The sequence below is a fragment of the Bos mutus genome, chromosome 12 (assembly GCF_027580195.1).
Source record: "Bos mutus isolate GX-2022 chromosome 12, NWIPB_WYAK_1.1, whole genome shotgun sequence".
NCBI lineage: Eukaryota > Metazoa > Chordata > Mammalia > Artiodactyla > Bovidae > Bos > Bos mutus.
In genome coordinates this window covers 71,944,174-71,963,332 of record NC_091628.1, presented here as the reverse complement: position 1 = coordinate 71,963,332, position 19,159 = coordinate 71,944,174, and the positions used below count along the sequence as shown (strand labels likewise).

The window sequence follows — 19,159 nt, the reverse complement described above, 5'->3', positions numbered from 1 at the left end:
AGTCAGTCGGGGCCGGGGGGGGGGGGTGCGGTGGTGGTGTGGGGTGTGGGGGGTGTGGGAGGGGGTGTGGGGGTGGGGCGGGGGGGAGGTGGCGGTGGAGACACTGGCCCAGAGTCCAGCCGCGAGGGACGGAGCTCGATTGATCTCGACTCCTTCCCTTCCGCGTCCACTCTTGGAGGGAGACCCGCTTTCCCAGAGGTCAGTCTCCTAAGTGAACTTCTGTGCCGGCGGGGGCATGGCGTCCAGCTTCTCAGCCTGTCGAAGCCCGCGACGCGGATATTTCGGGAGAAGCCGGCGGCCGGGCCTCACGCCCATCTGCAGAATGAGGGCTTCAGGGTCCCGAGCGATCCGCTGTCTGCAAAGTCACCGATGGCCTCCTCAAGTCACGGTGGGAAGGAGGGTTCAGGTCGCCGATGCTGCGGCTGACACTGTGGTGACTGCTTAAGACATTTAAAGGGGGTGGCCCCCAAGTCCTGCCGCGAGCTGAGCGGGGCGGGGTGCGGGGTGGGGGGCGCTGGCCGCAGCAGGTCCAACAGGCGCGTCTCCTCCACTGAATCTGAGCCGCCCTTTCTTCCAAGGAAGGTCTGATCAAAGTACATAAGCCACTGGACATGCCCAGAAAAGCCCAGACCTCACATTGCGTTCACGTGAACACGGTTCCTCCGTCTGCCATGCAGATGACTCCCTGTTCGGGAATGGGCCCGGGAGCAGAAGAGAGCGAACGCAAGCACTTCCCAGCCCTGGTGGGAGGTGGGGTCAGGAGGGGCTGAGGACACATCAGGTCCCCAGCCCCCTGTTCAGGTGCGGCTGGCTTCCAGGAGACCCCCACCCCCCACCCCAGGCTGTTCCACGTCCAGGGTCACAGGCCTGCGGTCACCGCCGGCAGTGGGCTTGGATTGAACATCGCCATTCCTCTTAGCAAACGCAGACGCCCCCTGGGGCAGCCCAGCAAGGCTGAAGGCTCACCGGCTCCTCAGCTGCTCTCCGCCTGGCAGACAGGCCTGACGGTGGGCCACCCACCACACAGAAGCCCCTCAGCCGGGCAGTGAGGGGCTCCGGTCCAGGGTCCCCTGCAGACCCCTGCCCCTCTCCCGGCACCATCCACTGGCCCCTCCCGGAGCTTCCGGGAAGGAGACTCGGCCCAGAGCCCCACCTCCTGCCCCGGACACCTCCCCGCGCCCCACTTTGTGTTAGGGCTCCTCCGACCCTCCCCCTCCGGAAAGGGGAGCCGGCCTTCGGGCTCCAGGAGAGGAACTGCAGCTCCTTCCCACCGAGGCCCCAGGGCCCGGGGAGACGCCGCCGCAGGCGGAGAGGGCATCTTTGCAGGGTCCTACCCACCGGCCGGGCCCCACCCTGCCTCCTGTATTCTGCACCCCCACCCCGGCCATACGCCCATACTCGGGATATTTGAAGATGGAGCCAAGTCTGGGGAAAGATGGAGTCACGTGCAGGCCCCAGGCTCCCTCCTCAATGCAAAGCCGCCCTCTCTCAGCACCCTGAAAGCTCCCCCGCTGACGCCCCCTCCCACCCCCCACACCGCCCCAGGACTTCAGTACCCCCAAACCTTTGGGTTTCCTGCTGGTAATTTCCTGAAAGGCAGTTTTCAGGTTGAGAGAGGGATCAGGTTTGATAGCTTACAACTTACTTTGTAAATATGTTTACCTTTCAAGCCAATTCACTGATTAAGCATGTATGTGTATGTACGTGTTACTCGCTCAGTCGTGTCTGACTCTTTGCGACCCCAAGGACTGTAGCCCCCCAGGCTCCTCTGTCCATGGGGTTCTCCAGACAAGAGTACTGGAGTGGGTTGCCCTGCCCTCCTCCGGGGATCTTCCCGACCCAGGGCTCGAACCCAGCTCTCCTGCATTGCAGGCGGATTCTTTACTGACTGAGCTATAGGGAGATCAAACATGAATCTCACTCAACATCCCATTGAAAATTGAAGCCAGAAGCAAACACGCTCTGTGTGAAGATGAGAGCTGCAGACGCGATCTCCCTGCAGCTCCCCGTGCGGTCCCTTCTTCCTGCCGTTATCGCCCACAAAGCCTCAGCTGCTGCGACAGCAGAGAGACCAGCTCGGGGGCCCAAGGAGGCTTCTCCTGGCCTTGTACAGCCTCTGAGCCCCAAGGCTGGTCTGCCGCCCCAACACAAAGGAAGCTGGTCCTCTGGGGCGGAGGCATGAACGAGCCGGTGCCATGGCCAGAGGCCAGGGTTTGTTTTTTTGGCTGAATTGCTGGTTGCCTAGGTGCTGGGCCCATTGAAGGCTCTGGAGTCTGAAGCGGAGGTTGGGGTGATGCTCCTGCCAGCCACGGGCCTGAGATGGCTGGGAGCCCCAGGAGCTGCAGGAGGCAGGGAGGACGCTGCCGTTGCACCTCCAGACTGTGGGGGTCCCTGCTGCTCAGGCCTTGTGGTGCGTCCCCCTTTGTCACATCAGCGCTGGGGGCTCCTGACCCACAGACGAGCGGGGGCAGGCGGCTGGGGCACCTCTAGACTGGCTGCAGAAAGCTAGGCGTTGTCCCTGCGTGGCCTGGCGGGGCTGCTTTCGGCCCGGCCCCACTGCTCTGGTTCATCCTCTTGGGGCAGGGTCGTCACCAGGGACCTTCTGGGGTGACCGCCAGGAGCCTTTGGGCTCTGCTGCCCCGAAAGTGTCAGCCACTCAGTCGTGTCCGATGCTACGCGACCCCGTGGACTCTAGCTCACCGGGCTCCCTTGTCCATGGGATCCCCCAGGTTAGAACCCAGGAGTGGGCTGCCTTTCCTCTCTGCAGAGGGCCTTCCTGACCCAGGGACTAAACCCGGGTCTCCTGCATCGCGGGCAGAGTCTTCACCACCTGAGCCAAGGGAAGCCCCCTGCTCCCTGAAGCCTCATCTGATTCTTGCCTGTGGCCCTTGGGCCGGAGGCGGGTTCCTGCTCCTGTGTGACCACTGATGGCCCTGTCGTTTGTCAAACCGTGTGATGACAGACAGCGTCACTTCTCTCAAAGAAAGGTGAGGCGATCGAGCGTTCACGGCCCACAAGCTCAGACGGCAGCAAAGCGCTTCAATCCTGGGACCCGTCAGCGCCTCTGGCCAGGACCAAGGGGCCGAGAGGCCAGAAGGACAGTGCCCCTCCCTGCCCCGTGCCCGAGATGGTCACCTCATCCTCCCATGAGCCCCGGGCCCTCGCCTGGGCAGGGCTCCTCCTCGTCCTGCCTTCCCATGACTGTGGGGCCAGCCCAGGAGCATGCCCTGGGCTGGGGCTGGGCCCCCGGAGCCCCCTACGCCGCCCCCTCCAGCTGCGGGGTCGGGGACAGTGAGGAGGCCTGAAGCGCTGGTTCTGCCGGGACACGGACACTCCCAGCTGTCCCCTCCTGTCCCCGAAATGCAGGTCTTCCATTTTGCTTTGGTACAAAGCTCAAGCCAGAAATCGGATACTTTTCTCTGGCTGGGGTGCCTAGTGGCATGGAGGGGACCCTTCTGGGGGCTTCTCTGTGGAAGGGCAGGGCTGGGGGACAGGCCACACGGTCCTGCTACCCTGCCGTCCCCTCCCGTCCCCTAGCCAGACACCCCACACGACCTGGACAGACAGCAAGGCCCTGAGCAGGGAGACGCACTGGGGAGGGGTGTGAGCCCGGGGCCCCTTCCAGACCCTGCATGTCCTCCCCTGCCCTGGGCCCTGGACCCCTCGGGGAGATGCCGTCCTGCCTCCGGGGACAGCTGAGAGACGGTGGAGAAGGGTCTGACCAGGAGCCCCAGGGCCCACCCCTGGAGGGCCTCCTGGGGGTGGCAGGGAGAGGGGAGGGTTAGGGACCGGGCATCCTGGGGGCGGGTGCAGTCGAGCAGACGGGCCAGGCTGCCAAGGACGGGGCGGTCGGGAGGCCCAACTGAAAGAAGTGAAATTCAACCGGACAACACCCAGTCAGACGGTCCTTAGAGCTGTCCACAGGGTCAGGGCCGACGGACAGGATGAGGCCGGGCGAGTGACCCCCAGCACATCACACCCAGGGGTGAAGCACGGAGACCCCAAGCTCTCCTCTCATCACACCCGGGACCCTCGGGAGCACAGAGACCCCAAGCTTTCCTCTCATCACACCCAGGGGCGAAGCACGGAGACCCCAAGCTCTCCTCTCATCACACCCGGGACCCTCGGGAGCACAGAGACCCCAAGCTTTCCTCTCATCACACCCAGGGGTGAAGCACGGAGACCCCAAGCTCTCTTCTCAACACACCCGGGGCCCTCGGGAAGACGGAGATCCCAAGCTCTCCTCTCATCACACCCGGGGCCTCGGGAGGTGGTCTGTCTGGAACAGCCCTCCCCACACAAACTCTGTAATTAGTGACCGGCACTGCCTCGAGTATGACCGAGGGTCTAAGCGCCTGAAGTGTAAACCTTCCGGAACCTTCCGCGTGTGAGGCGCGGGGGTGTGAGTCTCCCTGGCCGTCTCCACGGCTGCACGTCTCTGCCGTTTCTCTGCCTCCGAGCAGGGCTCCTTCACTGACACGTGCTGAGTCTGAGCTTCCCTTTAGGTTGGGCTTTGCTCACATGTCCTCCCTGATGGCTCATCAGGTAAAGAGTCCGCCCGCGATGCGGGAGACCCAGGTTCGAGCCCTGGGTGGGGAAGATCCCCTGGAGAAGGAAAGGGTTTCCCCCGCCGCGGCCCGCCAGTGTTCTTCCCTGGGAGTCCCGGGGACAGAGGAGCCCGTGGGGTCGCAGAGTCGGACACGGCTGAGTGACCCCCACCGCCCGCCCTCCCCGATGGGCGAGACCCGATCACCAGCCGTCCCTTCGGTCCCCTGACCCGGGCCGCGCCCCTCCCGTCCTGAGGCCCCCTGCAGCCGAGTACCCCGTGTGCAGGCAGCTTAAGGGGAGCTGAGCCCGAGCTCCGCAGCCTTGCGGTCTGTCGTGGCCCCTCTTCCGCAGCCCCTGCCCTCCGCGCCCCGCTCGAGGCTCGCGTCCCGCTTCTGACGCAACTCCGCCCGCCCGAGCACCCCTCCTTCCTGAAGGCCCGCTTGCCGCGCTCCTGCGACACCTCTGCCCACGTCTTCTCTGCTCGGGTCCCCTTCCTCCCGCACCCTTCACACAGAGACGCCGCCCCTCTGCTCTCCCCACACGCCTCGCTGGGTGAGGTCACCCTTCCCACCACCAGCAGCTGAGCGCGTCTCAAGCTCTGCCTTCCTGGGTCTTGCTGAGTCTCGGGCCCAAAGCCCCGCGCCTTCACCGCGGCTGCTACCCTCACGTGCCCGCGCCACGGTCCCCGGGTGCCCCGGGAAGAGCCTGCGGCGCCAAGCCCCGCCAGTTGCTCACGGGACCTGATTTGGAAATCGTCTTCGGAGAGACCCAGGCTAGCTTGAGCTCACCGGGTGGGCCGCGGTCCCAGATCTCTGTGTTCTTATAAAAAAGGGCAGAGTTGGACACAGAGACAGGTGCACACGCCCAGGGAGAAGGCCGTGAGGGTGAGGGCGGAGGTTTACAAGCCGAGGACAGAGCCTCCCCTCAGTCCCCACAGGGCAGCAGCCCTCTGGGCTCCGGAACTGGAGACGAGCCTTCTGTTGTCTAAGCCTCCAGGTTTGTGGCACTTTGTCACATTATATATAACATACCTAACATCTTGCCGGGAGCCAAGTGCCCTTGAAGTCTGTTCCAGGCCTTAACCAATAAAATCCTCACCAGCTGGTGAAGCAGAGGCCGTTTCCCCATTTCCCAGCCGGAAAGACTGAGGCTGTGGAGGAAGACCCAGGCTGCGTGGGTCTCCGGAGCCTGCTATCGTCTTTCTGCTCCTCCTCTGATCCACCAGACCACCCTGTCCAGGGGAGAAAAGAAGAGTCCATGTAAAAAGGTCAATAACCAGTGCTCCGAACCACACACATCAGGCTAAGACACCACAAATCCAGGGAGAATTTGTAAATCTTGGTTCCAGTGGGAAGCCATAACACCCCTCTCTCAGAATCTGACCAGTTAAGAATGAAATAAACAGACATTCAAGATGCAAATAGCAATCAGTGGAGGTGTGTGAGAGACTCTCTTCTTGTGAAAATAGAAATTTCCTAATTTCTTTGATATCAAAGGACTTTTTCATAAATTGTGAAAACTAGAGTTCTTACAGGTCACACTAATCTGGAAATTAATAATAAGAAGCCGAAACAATTATCTACTTGGAAATTTGAAAAAACACATTTTGAATATAGTTCCCTGTGTATGTAGGCCCTTGTTTATCCATCTTATACATGATAGCTTATATCTGCTAACCCCAAGCTCCAGATACTTCCCTCCCTTACCTCTCCTCTGCCTCGACAACCACAAGAATGTTCTCTACGTGTGCAAGTCAGAAAAACACTTTAAAAAGTGATTCCCAGATCAAAGGCAAATAACTTATAAGTGACTACCTGGGTCTCCCGCATTGTAGGCAGACACTTTACCATCTTAGCCACCAGGAGGTCCTTTAAGTGACTAGTTATATAGAAATCTATGAGGTGAGTACGTGTGTGTGCGCTTGGTCGCTTCAGTCGTGTCTAACTCTTTGCGACCCCATGGACTATAGACCGCCAGGCTCCTCTGTCCCTGGGATTCTCCAGGCAAGAATACCGGAGTAAGTTGCCATGCCCTCCTCCAGGGGATCTTCCCCACCCAGGGATCGAACCCAGGCCTCCCACATTACAGGTGGATTCTTTACCATCTGAGCCACCAGGGAAGCCAAAGAACACTGGAGTGGGTAGCCTATCCCTTCTTCAGGGGATCTTCCTGACCCAGGGATCGAACAGGGGTCTCCTGCACTGCAGGTGGATTCTTTACCAGCTGAGCCACCAGGGAGGCCTTAGGGTGAGTAGATTTCATCTCCAAACCTTTAAGATGAAGCTAATGTTATAAACAGAGAAGATTTTATAGCTTTACCCATAATTTCACTGTTGAGCAGAAAAGTTTGAAATGAACAAGTTAAATGTTCATTATAAGAAACCAGAAAAACAATGAACAAGAGAGAATAAGAAGGATAAAATTAAGAGTGATAAAATTAATAGAGTGTCAAAAATCCCTGAACTAATAAAAATACCTAAAGCTGGTTATTCAAAATATATATATATATATTAGGAAAGAGAAGTTCCTGGCAAGCCTGACTTTTAGGAACGCTGAGAGGGAGTACACAGAGTCCAACCGAGAAATGTGCGCAGAGAGGCAAGAGATGAGGAGAGCTGTGATCTCTGTCTGGATACCTTCTGTCGGTGTGGATGACATTAACGACGCTGTGGAGACTCACCCTCCGGGTGGGAGTGAGCCCGAGTGGGCAGCCCGACAGCCCTGTGATCCCGTGAAGCACACAGCAAAGACTCTCCATCAGATGAAGGTGAAGAGCTGCCAAAGCCAGACAGCTTCTCACCTGACTTTACCAGATATCCAGGGACACTTACACAATCCCTCCTTACACAAACTGTTCCAGAACAGAGAAGAATAGGGCACCAATCATGTCATAAAACCTTCACAAACAGCCTAATAAAGGTCCCCGCCACCCCCATCCCGTAGGAACGTTCCTTCCCTGAGACACACCCAGGGAGCCGTGAGCAGGCTGGACCCAGCGTGACATGCTCAGAGCGCACACTGTGATCCAGAGCATGCAGGCAGCTTTCTCACTGAGCGACCCATCAACGCCACTCAGCACACCCCGCCTTCTAGAACAGTCCTGGGATCTGATCACCGCACACCCAAAACATATCTGGTAACCTCATATTTCCTAATCACAAGGCAGGGGTCAACAGAAATAAAAGAGAACTTAAAGACTATAAGAAGGGTATCTTCCAGAAAGCAGCAACAAATATAATCTTAAATGAGGAAACACTGATGGCGAGAGAAGCCCATTTATGTAGCATCACCTCAGATATTTCAATCAAAGCAGCAAAGCAGGAGGAACTGAGGATAAGAATATTGTCAAAGAAAAGTATTAGACTAAGGAAATTCAGCAAGATGACTGGACACGAGGCAAATTTATGCAAAAAAAATTTCATATTGACATTATCGTTAGAAAATGAATAGGAAGAAATCCCATTTGTAACGGCAGCAGAAACCAAGGAACACTCAAGGATAAGAACAGCAAGTATCTATGTGCTGGAGTTTATGTGTGTGTGGGTTAGTCGCTCAGTCGTGTCTGACTCTGTAGTTTACATCCTTAGGAATAATTAGCATTACCGCAGACCCAGACTGAAGCGTCGTTCTGAATGGGACGACAGTAACGTGAAAACGCCAGTTCTTTTTCAGTTAACACCGGGATGCAAGGCGGCTGATCACTCACTTCTAACGTGTGGCAGGAAAAATAGGTGCGCAAGAGGGTCAAGAGCAGAAGCGGTGAAGAATAGAAAGGCAACAGCGGAAAGTGGCAAGAGCCTAACGGCCGGAGGGCAGGACAGAACCCGGCTGCCTTTCCGGGCGCCGGGACTTACTGGTGGACAAAGGTTACATCTCAAACCCGTGCGAAAGGAAGCCACTCCGTAAATGTTTGTGGGATGGTACCTGGATACATAGGAGAAAATAGAAGTTGATGCTGGTCTCATCCCATATGCAAAAATAAATTTCGACTGGATTAAGAACAACTGTAAGGAGATCCAATCAGTCCATCCTAAAGGAGATCAGTCCTGGGTGTTCATTGGAAGGACTGATGCTGAAGCTGAGACTCCAGTACTTTGGTCACCTGATGCGAAGAGCTGACTCATTTGAAAAGACCCTGATGCTGGGAAAGATCGAGGGCGGGAGGAGAAGGGGACGACAGAGGATGAGATGGCTGGATGGCATCCCCGACTCGATGGACGTGGGTTTGGCTGGACCCCGGGAGTTGGTGATGGACAGGGAGGCCTGGCGTGCTGTGGTTCATGGGGTCGCAAAGAGTTGGACACGACTGAGCGACTGAGCTGAACTGAAGAACAACATAGAAACACCAGATCATAAAAGCGTTAAAGGAGCCCGCGGCACAGTATTATTGGAATCCTGTGGGTGGGAAAGCGACTTTCTCTAAGAAGTTAAATTCAGAAACCTCCAAACAGGAGGACAAATTTGGCAAAAACCTTCTATAGTTTAAAGAGACCAGAACAAAGTTAAAAAAAGCAAGTGACGGAAGGGTCAGAAAGATGCGCCACACGCAGAAGATGGATACCAAAGCTGATATAAACCAATGAAAAAGGCAATCCAATAGAAACCCGCATAAAGCACACAAATCACAGAAAAAATAATAAAATGATTGTCACTGAGATCTCTCTGTATTGAAACTGGCTTTGAACTATGGTCAAGTCCTTGTTTAAATTCAGTTGAAAATGTTTTGTCCCAGAAAAGCATACTGAAGTTTTAAGACACGGATTCTGGGGACCCTGAGACGGAGGGGCTTATGCACTGGGGCTGCTCCAGCCGCCCCCTGACCCGGCTCCATTATTCCTCCTCTTCTCGTTTGATCAAGTCTGACAGGCACTGTTTTGTCTCTTAAATTTGCATATCTTTATTCATTATGCACACTGATGGGCTGAGCTGTCTCGTCACTTTGGAGGAGCGCTCCTGAATTTGGCAGATACATTCTGTCACACTCCATAAATAAGTTTCTGAGACAGGTTTGTGTGCTTCACGTTAGGAAATTAAAGGCAGGGAAGGAGGGCCCTGGTGATGACTCCATGTGGCAGCGCGTGTAAGTCAGGCAGGTCTACACTCAACCAAAGCTGCGTCTTCATTCGTTTTTACTGTATTCTAACTTCTTTGCCATGGGCAGCGTCTCTCAAGGCGAAGCAACTATTCCCTTTCCAGTTTCAAAACCAGCCTCAGATACTTTATTTTTTTTTAGCCTCAGATACTTTAAATATCCCCATTCCGGCTTTAAAAATCCCCACCCAGTCGAGGAGCCAACTTACTCAATCTCAAGTAATTTGAATCAGATGGTGAAGTTAAAGGCAGACAGGACCATGGTGGGCATCTGGGGTAAATCTGAGATGGCCGTTCCCGAATGCTTTCCGGGGGTGCTATTGGTTAGTCAGGAGCGAGGCGCCCCGTGCCCCACGGAGGGGCTTGTCTGTGACTCTGCGGTGCTGGAAGCAAAGTTAAACTTGGCTCCATCGGGTCCCAGATGTCCTATGAAACGCTAATTTCTCTGTCATCTTGTTCCCCCTTTCTCTGTGCCAGTTTTCAGATTCTTTTTCAGCGAGATCTCTCCTGTGACTTGGCTGTATACATTTTTTTCATCAGACAGGTGAGCCTCATTATGTTCAGGGAGGAAGGAGGGGCTCTCGGCCTCTCTCTAAGACGTCAATCTTTGCAACAGGCACATTACCGGCGTCACTTAATTTTCAACAGCAAACACTAACCTGGTACCTGCGGACGCTCTGGGCACAGACTGGCCTTGCTTATTTATCTTCACAGCCGCCTACAGTGTCCGCCAAATGACCCCCGACACCTCCGTTCCCAGCCCCTCCCCTCCCCCACGAGTATCACAGAATTTAACCCCGTCTTCCTTTTCCAGGCTTAAGTGGGTCGTGTACACCCAGAGCCTGGAGATACTGCGTCCGCGGTTCCCTCCTGGGGCCTGTGTGAGCTGCCTGGTCTTCCCTGCTCGCACCTGCACCCCCTTGACAGGGAGGTGTGCGTGTGTGTGTGCATGCACAGTCACACCCGGATCTGTTTTGGTATCTACTGCATTCACAGGGACGCCTGGGGATGGCTTGGGGCCACGGTCCGGTCTAGTCTCTCTTGCCGTCTGAAGGGCGTGGGCTTGTTCACGGGTCCCAGGAGGGCGCCCTCAGGAGGGCTTTGTCAAGCGTCAAGTACTCTGTATAGTGGGCTTCCCAAGGGTTCAGTGGTAAAGCATCCGCCTGCCAATGCAGGAAGCGCCGGTTTGATCCCTGGGTCAGGAAGATCCCCTGGAGGAGGGCATGGCAGCCCACTCCAGGATTCTTGCCTGGAGAATCCCATGGACAGAGAAGCCTGGCGGGCTACAGGCCATGGGGTCACAGAGAGTCAGACACGACTGAGTGACTTAGCACACGGGCACTCCGTATGGTAACAGAGGATAAAGTACGTTCATCAAAGTGAGCGCTTCATTCAGTTCACGTTCAGTAGAAGCCATTCGGACAGGTGAAGCTTGGAGCAACTCCTGTGACAGCCTTTCCTGCCTGATCCCTGGTGGGTGAGGAGGGGTCGACTGCCCGGCTCCCTGACTGCGACCCACTAACGCTGCATCCGCCGCCCCCTCTGTGAGCACGCGGCCCTCGCTCAGCCAGCCCGGTTTCCTGCGGCTCAGGGGGCCCCTCTCTCCCGCGGCCCCTCCCTCTTCCTGCTGCTGCTCTCGGCTGGAGCCTGGGGGGCCGACCACTTGCCCTCCTGTCCCAGGGAGCCCCCGAGACACGCTGGGAGGGGTCAGGAAGGCCGCCCTCTGTCGGGGCCTCCTGGGTCCCAGTCACGCGGGAGACTGGCTCACACCACCCACCATGTGCGGTGTCTGCGTGTGGGTCAGGCCAGAAACTCCACCTGGGACTGGGAACGGCTTGTTCTACGGGCCCGGCTGGCGGCTCGGAGGGCCTTTCCTGTTTCTGGAAGGTTGGTGAGGAGCACAGGCGAGCAGGGCCTCCTGGGCTTGTCGGTCTGGGCCCGTGAGGGCGCAAAAAGCCAGGTGCTTTAAGAGCAGAGAGGCAGGCAGAGAAGGTTCGAGAAGAGAGAGCTGTCAGCTGGACGCGCCCACAGCACGGCCTGGCCAGGTTCACCCGGTTCCCTTAGCCGGGCATGTTCTCTTCCCGGGTCCCGTCGCCGGGCTGCCCTGTGCTGTGGGGCCTTTCACGGCTCCTGCTTTCCCAGAGTTCAAAGCACCGGGAATACAGAGTCGTGTCATTGTTGGGAGTCGGAGCGTCAGTGTTGTTTGATGTCTGGGCCCATGGTGTTTTGCTGGTAAAATCAGCTCAGGCTATTCTGAGTTACAGGAACTGTCAGGGAAGCCGTAAAGCAAGTGACGTGTCTTTTAGCAGGAGGGGGCGGGACCGGCTCGCTGAGGCGTCTGCTGCGATTTTTGTAGCTGTTTCTGAAAACACTGGAGATGGATTCACTGGTGACAGCGCTGTGGCGGTGGTAAACGGCGAAACAGAAAAACCTAAATGTTTTGCAGCTTTCCAGCTGCACCGTGGTCTTGACGTTCAGGGAGGTCCCGGGGAGGTCGTGGTAGGTAGAAAGCTTGGGCAGTGGGCTTAGGGTAACCCAGCCAAGTTGCTCTAATCTGGTGTTTTATTTTATCCTTTGAACATTTTAATTTAAATTTCTTTGTTTCAGATCTTCCTAAACAAACAAAAGAACAACAGCAATGAAATGAAAAGGCGGCTGTCTCCTTGGTCTGCTCCCCCAGCGCCCCCGCCAGCCCTCCGTCCCTCCGGTGTTCTCTCCGGGAGGGGGTGGACGTCACTCACGTCCCTGTGGTCCGCTCCTTTCCCGCACGTGTGCGTGTATCCACCGACAGCTCGCAGGGTGGGGTTGCACCTTCTAAGCGTGCAGATGCGCACCTGCGCTGTACGCGCCACCCTGCACTGGTCCCTGCCGTCCAGGTCACGCCTGACGGCCCCCCCACCCCCCCTCGTGAAGCCCCGGCTCGTGTCCACGGATGGCCGTGCAGGGTCACGATTCATGGTCACAGCGGTCGCCTCTGATTGTGCGCTGTTACAATGAACATCTTTGGACGTGTCGGGGGGCGGACAGTGTCGGAGACGGTCCGGGGACTTCCAGGGAGACGGCAGCAGGGTGAGGAGCCTGGGGGCCGCCCTCTCACGCTCTCCCCCGCCGTCTGGAGGGAAGCCGGGCCCCACCCTGAGCTCCCTGCGCGGAGGGCCTGTTTTTCCCCTGCCTGCTCAGGCCGCTGCGTCCTTGGCGGAAGTGGGACGGCCCCTTGGACTCCGCTGGCGCCTCTGCGGCTCTCACCGCACTCGGGTCACCGGAGCACAAGCGGAGCGCTTTCTCCGGGGCGGGGTCCCTCCCAGTCCCTCGGGGCCGGGCGCTCTCACCTTCAGGCCCACGCAGTCTCCTCCGCAATCCCACCCTCTGCTCCCCGCCCCCTCCGCACCCCACCCCGGCTGCCTCGCGGCGCAGTCACCCCCCGCCGAGGCTGCCCGGTCACCCCGGCCCTTCACTCTGCTCGCGGTTGCTGTCATCTCGTCCCCCTCCCCGTGGCCCCGTGATGCCTGCCTAGCCGCATACCCTGCCTTTAAAGGCATTCCCAGGCAGCTTATGGTCTTGATGTTACTGTAGATGGACTTCACTTCATTTCCCAGCTGCTTGCCACTGGGTATCTAATACAAGGGCCGATAAGGCTCTTCAGACCAAACATCGAGAACCAGTGACAGTTCAGCATGAACTTAATTTTGGGGAGTTAAGCAGAGCAAAAATTTGAGCTTATTTTTGGTCAATGTGAAAATGACGTCCACATTAAAAAAAAAAGTATTAATGAGTTTTTTAAATTAAAAAAGTATTGAGTTTTCTTCTTAAAAGTCCTAATTTTAAAAATTCTTCCCCTTCTATATTATTCTGAACCCAATTCTAGGCAAAATAGGAGTTCAGTGTAAGAATTTCAGTGTCATGACTTTGAACCACAATGTATCAACCACCCAGGGAAGCCTGGAGGCTGCTCAAGCAGAGCTTCTAGGAAGCATTCTTGCCCCCAAGAAACAGTCCAATTCTGTCCAATTCCAGGACGAACCAGATGTCCTGATCTTTAGCAGATTCTAGCAGGTTCCATTAATGCTTTCTAGTAACTGTCACTAACAGTTCACCGTGAAGCCTTTGAGATTCAAGATACAGCTCATACAGGGGATGAGGGAACGAATGGCACCAGGTTTCCCCTCTCCTGGAACTCGGCCTCTGGCGACTTCGGGATCAGTCCCTTAGAACAGCTTCCGAGGTCAGCGGGGTCCGGGCGTGATGACAGGTGCCTGCACGGGAAGTGGCAGTGACAAGGCCTGTGTCCTGGGTTCTGCCTCAGCACAGAGTAACTTCTGTGATGCTCCAAACAGCGGCCTGGGGCTTCCATAATGTACAGAGAGTACCGAACGTTTTAAATGACGCACTGGGCAGGCCAGAATGGCTATTGTTTCCACTTGTTAACTAAGATTTATGCATTTAAAAGGCTTCTGTGTATTAATATGTGCTGGCTCAAAGAAGCTGAGGAAGCTACGGCTGTGGTTCTTTATGAAGATAAGCGTACAGGCAAGTACTGTCAGCTGACAGCAATTCCTAACACCCCCTCACCCTCCTCCCAAGAGAGACCCTGCACCTCCCGAGAGAAACCCCGTGCCTCCCGAGAGAGACCCAATGTGCCCGTAAGCCGAAAGCAGGTGAACAAACCCGAGGTGCTAACAAGTGCTCCGTGGGAGTGCTCCACGGGCAATCAGAAGAGGGAATCACTGTTCACAGCAGAAAGCGAGGCAACAGTTCCTGCCACAGCGCCCCCGCCCCCACATGGGGGCAAGCACACCCAGAAACACAGCGCGTGTGAGAGGTTTTTATTCAATCTGTAAAGGACAGTTTAAAAACAAAATGTTAGTAACACTCGGAGGACACTGGTTTTGTTCATCTGACACATCTTCTATCTTCACAGATTTTTTATTACAAAAATCAGAAAAGTAAAAATTCAGGACAATAGTCGCACAGTGGAACCACTAGTTGCCTAAACAAAAGCTAATTTCTATAAAACCATAAACTTAATGAAGCTTTATTAAGAGAGATTCAAAATTCTGTTAACTGGATACACGTAGTGGTATATATTTTAAAGCAGAACACCCCAAGAAACAAAAGCAAGGAAAAAAGAAAGTACAGGTCGGAAGAGTCAGTTAAATGTGTTGACCTGACAGTCCCTACAAGGAGTAACTTCCACTGCATACAGAGGAAACCGTTATCTGTGGTAAAAATCCTCAAGCCCGAGTAGGAAACGCGGGTAAAAACACATCAGGTCGGCAGTCAGGCCCAGGCCGCACGGGCTGTCGGTGAAACCAGGGCAGCGAGCGCCAGCATTCCAGGAGGCGCCGCCGTGTTCTCAGACCACTGTGTGTACACGGAAGACCCTCACCACGCGGCAGGCAGTGAAGCTTCCATGAAAAAGGCTCTGAAAAAGACAAACGCTCTTTTCTTCATACAAATCACTGCAAGAAATCTGTGTAAGGCTGTACCTTGCATAGGGAGATAGCTGTCTTCTGTCAAAAATTCTACAGAGAGGAGGAAAAGCAAGTTCTTCAAAATGATGCCCACGTGCCAAGAGGCGGGTTTACCAGGCACCTCACTTACTGTCTCCGATTCTTCATTAGATAAAATTTAATTCGACAGAAGAGAAAATGGCAATTTACGGTGACATTATTCAAAAGAGAATATCGAGACTGGCAGCAGAAAACGTAGGTTCTAAAAGCGCATCCGGAAAGAGGCCCCCCGTCCCACGGAGACAGCCGCGCGCTGAGTAAGCCCCGCCTGCACTCGCACCAGGACTTGAGGAGGCCGGCCACTCGGAGCGCGCTTTTCCAGAAAGCTGAAGCACGAGACGCCGCACGGGCGTGGCGCTCCTTCGGGGCGGCGGAGGCCCGCGGCCCTACGAGCCGTGGGACAGGTGCATGGCGCCCAGCACGGCGCTGTGGTAGCCCTGCTCCGCCTTCACGGAGCTGGCATGCTCCAGCGCGCTGCTGAGCTCGGGGATGCTCTCGGCCGTGTCCCCAAAGCCGTGGTAGTGTCCGTACTGCAGGCTCTCCTCTGCCCAGGAGGGCCTGCTGGCCACGCAGCTGCTCGGGCTCCCGTTGAGGTGCAGAGAGCCGCATGTCTCCGGGCTGACTTGGGTGCTCCTTTCCGGCTCCTCAGTCCCGTTAACGCCGGGGGAGCCCTGGCTGCTCGGGAAAGGCAGCCCTGGAACTAGGCCAGTGCCGACTCCGTTAAGTCCTGCCGAGCACTGGCCACTCCTGCTCTCCATCCCACAGGGCTGGGCCGTGGAGGGGAAGTCCAAGTGTCCATTGGCGACACATCCGTTTGTCAGTGTATTCGATACGGAGCTACTGTTTTTCATATCTGCATTAAGAAATACACCTGTCACCAAAATTCAGAACCAGAAGGGAGGAGAGACTATAAAACGCTTCCTTGCTGCTACCATTTTACAGGATTTATTTAGCTTCTTTTCTTTACACAAACCAGTTTCTTTTGCAAGGCAAAAAACTGTGCGTAAGTGATTTAAAAATAAAACATTACCAGTTGCATTTGCCCGGTAAGGGCAAAGGGCAAGAAAGGAAACACTTAAGAAATTTCACTAGTGTAGGGGAGCCAAATTAAAAAAACTTCAGCTGACAAATATGCCACGTGCAAAATACCAATAGCATTGAACTGCTCTCAGTTTAAGACTAGGTTTGGAGAACAGTTTTAAAAATCATGACCCTCGAAAAAGTCCGTCAGAAATGAACGTTTAAGTGTTCCCAACAAAGGGTTAAAAAACAGAAAACTTCAAGCTTTTTTTTTTTTTTAAAAGAAAAGCAACTGATGAAGCGTGTGAATGAAGGAAGCTCCCAGGGTGACGCTGACAGCGTCCCCGGAGGCCCCTCACCGCGCCTCCTCCAAGGCGGGGAGCCCACACGGGGCGGCAGCGAGGCTGTGGTTCCTTAGCAACACCTGGATCACACAGCATTTCTGCAAGATGCCACAGAGCAGCACGGGCAGGCCGCAGAAGACCACGAACCCCAAGATCCCATGCGCGCAGTCCTGAGCCACGAGCACGTCCTGAAGTGTCCTCTGGGTTCAGCAGTTACAGGGACTACGGTGTCCAAGGGTCCACTGTCAAAACCCATAATCTGCATATACAGACATCCGTTAGGAGGGGATGTCTTATGGGAAAAAACGTCAGTCACAAAACATTTGGCCACACGGGAACAGGCAATGACAAGTATTTTTCTGTATAACGAAACTTGAGGACCAATACACGTTCACAGGAATTCACACAACAGTACAGAAACAATCTAAGGTCATGACTTGCTCGATGACGTTAAACTTTACCCCAATGTCCTGCACTATTAAAGCAAGGCACGACATTAAAGCATGACTCTGTCACCTTCAGAGTGAGGACACATTCCTTCGTGTCCCCTGGCCCTATTGCAGCCCCACACCACGACCCCCGCCCAGATGTGCACTCAGATACGGGTTTCTGTGTGTCCCCAAGTTTTCCTGATGATGGAAAATCGTGGCTCATTCAATGAGCAAAACACCTAACCGTGCCACTAGTTCTCAACTTCCTCGCAGTTTAAGAGAGTTTAAGAGCTTCTATAAATTCTTCAGAGGACTGTGGATTATTTCTTCTCAAATTAAATGACAGCTTTTCTAGTTAAACTCAAGGCTGGAGAACAAGTGTTTCAAGAACTAAACATGAGGTAGAATTAAAAATAACACAAGCTATTCCCAGAGAAACATTTATTTTTTTCAAAAACCAGAAGCTTTCCCTGGGTAATAAAACTCATGGGTAGTATGGTGACCTTAACAGTTAGTAAGACAACCATGATACTACTAACAAAGATGGAGATTACATTTTCAGGGGACTGGGCCTCGGAAACCCGGCTTGATTAGACTGTACTTTTCCGTTTAATGTTCACTGCATGTGCGCGGTCCTTCTCTGGTGCCCAGTTAGAGTAAATGTGTTCCATTATGCAACCTCAAGCCAAGGTGAGTGGAACCTCACAGCTTTACGGAACATCTAGTAAAACCTAGCGTGAAAACAGCAAGCGTCCCGGAGACGGGCTGAGGCTGTCGGTGCCCGGCCAGACCTGCCTGCCGACGCCCTCCGCTGCCGCTGGCCCGGGACCGCAAACTCTGCTCCAGTCTGCCTTCCAGGACTCGCCCTGCCCCCTCCGCTGTGTCCACCCACTGCGGGTCACCTCTAGCGATCTAATACATTTTGTTTGCTGAAAGAGTGTTATAACTGAAATGATGAAAAACACGGGGAACGCTCACTTGACACCCGTCACATGGGATGCGCTGAGGTTAAATAGTGGGCTGTTCAATGTCAGGTTCAAGTGCGGCATTAAATTTACTTGAAAACCCAGGGAAATAAAATGTCTGAAGATCAAAGAGTGATGACTTCTATCTTTTTAAAAGCATGTACCAATGCCATTTTTTTTTTAAGCTGGCTTTCAGTTTTGTTATTTATCTTTAGCCAGGATTTTAAAATGTATTTTCCAATGAGAACTTCCCTTGGAAAATCTATCCACTTCATTTAATTACCCGGCAAAATGGTGACTCTACCCATAACAATTCTGTAGCTTCTAGAAAGATGCACACACTTTCATTATATGAACAAAGATGATTTTTTCATGTACCCCTGGGAAACAAGAATTTCGCATACAGACATAATAATAAGACTTAAAAAAGAAACAGTATCTATTTCCAAATACATTAAAACATTAAGAGAATGGCTAAAACGTTTTCATGCTCACCTAAATAAAAGGATAGAAAAAGGCATTAACTAAATGGCTAAATGTTTACTCTAAATACTAACAGAAACAGAGCCCTTACCTTTTAAAAACCAAAAGTGACTACCAACTGTTTTAATATACTAAAAATTTTAGTGAAAAAGGTGTTTTGTGCTGACACGGTTCTCAGCATTTTAGTAGATTCAGAGTCAATGTCACACAAACCAAAGCGCCCAGGAGGGTTGAGTGGAGGACTCCACACGGCCCTGGCAGGTTACAAGTCAAAACCATGACACCTGCTAGCTCTCAGTGCCTACAGCCAGCCACTCCTTTCGCTGTTTATCCCTTTGAAACTACTAGCAAGAGTAATTTAACAAATGTTTGATAAATTCACCCCAAGGTCCTGTATCAGAAAATGAAAAATGTTAAACCTCATTAAAATCAAACAAGGCACATTAAGCAAAAGCCTCAAATCAAAATAGAAAGATTGCACTTATATTTTTCATATCCATAAAATGCACCAGAACACTTAATTCTTATATCTACAAACTTGTCCAAATCATAGTATGACATTCTTTAAAACGCGGGACAAAGTGCAAAAACTGTCTGCGCCAACTCATGTTAGAAATAACACGCATACTGGTTCCTGCAACGACAGGGGGTCTGCATTGCCGAAACAGTATAGATTTCTATCTCTTTGGGTCCAACGGAACCGCCCTCCGGCAGTTTGGTGTCTTCGACCGTTGGACCGCGGCTGCGGCTAACGGGAACCTGTCCGC

At 54.0% G+C, this 19,159-nt stretch overlaps 1 protein-coding gene across 3 annotated transcripts in view; it reads right to left on the bottom strand.

Moving 5' to 3' along the window:
• Positions 1-14,447: 14,447 nt before the first annotated feature.
• Positions 14,448-19,159, bottom strand: part of ANKRD10 (ankyrin repeat domain 10) — a 31,938-nt gene continuing 27,226 nt past the window's right edge. For 2 of the 3 annotated variants that reach the window (XM_070380726.1, XM_070380727.1), the window contains one exon: positions 14,448-16,002. In XM_070380726.1, the coding sequence (XP_070236827.1) occupies positions 15,536-16,002 (467 nt within the window). In that variant the 3' untranslated portion in view covers positions 14,448-15,535. Of the gene's footprint in view, positions 16,003-16,660; positions 16,773-19,159 lie in introns of all 3 variants that reach the window. The other variant, XM_070380729.1, reaches the window with a different exon arrangement.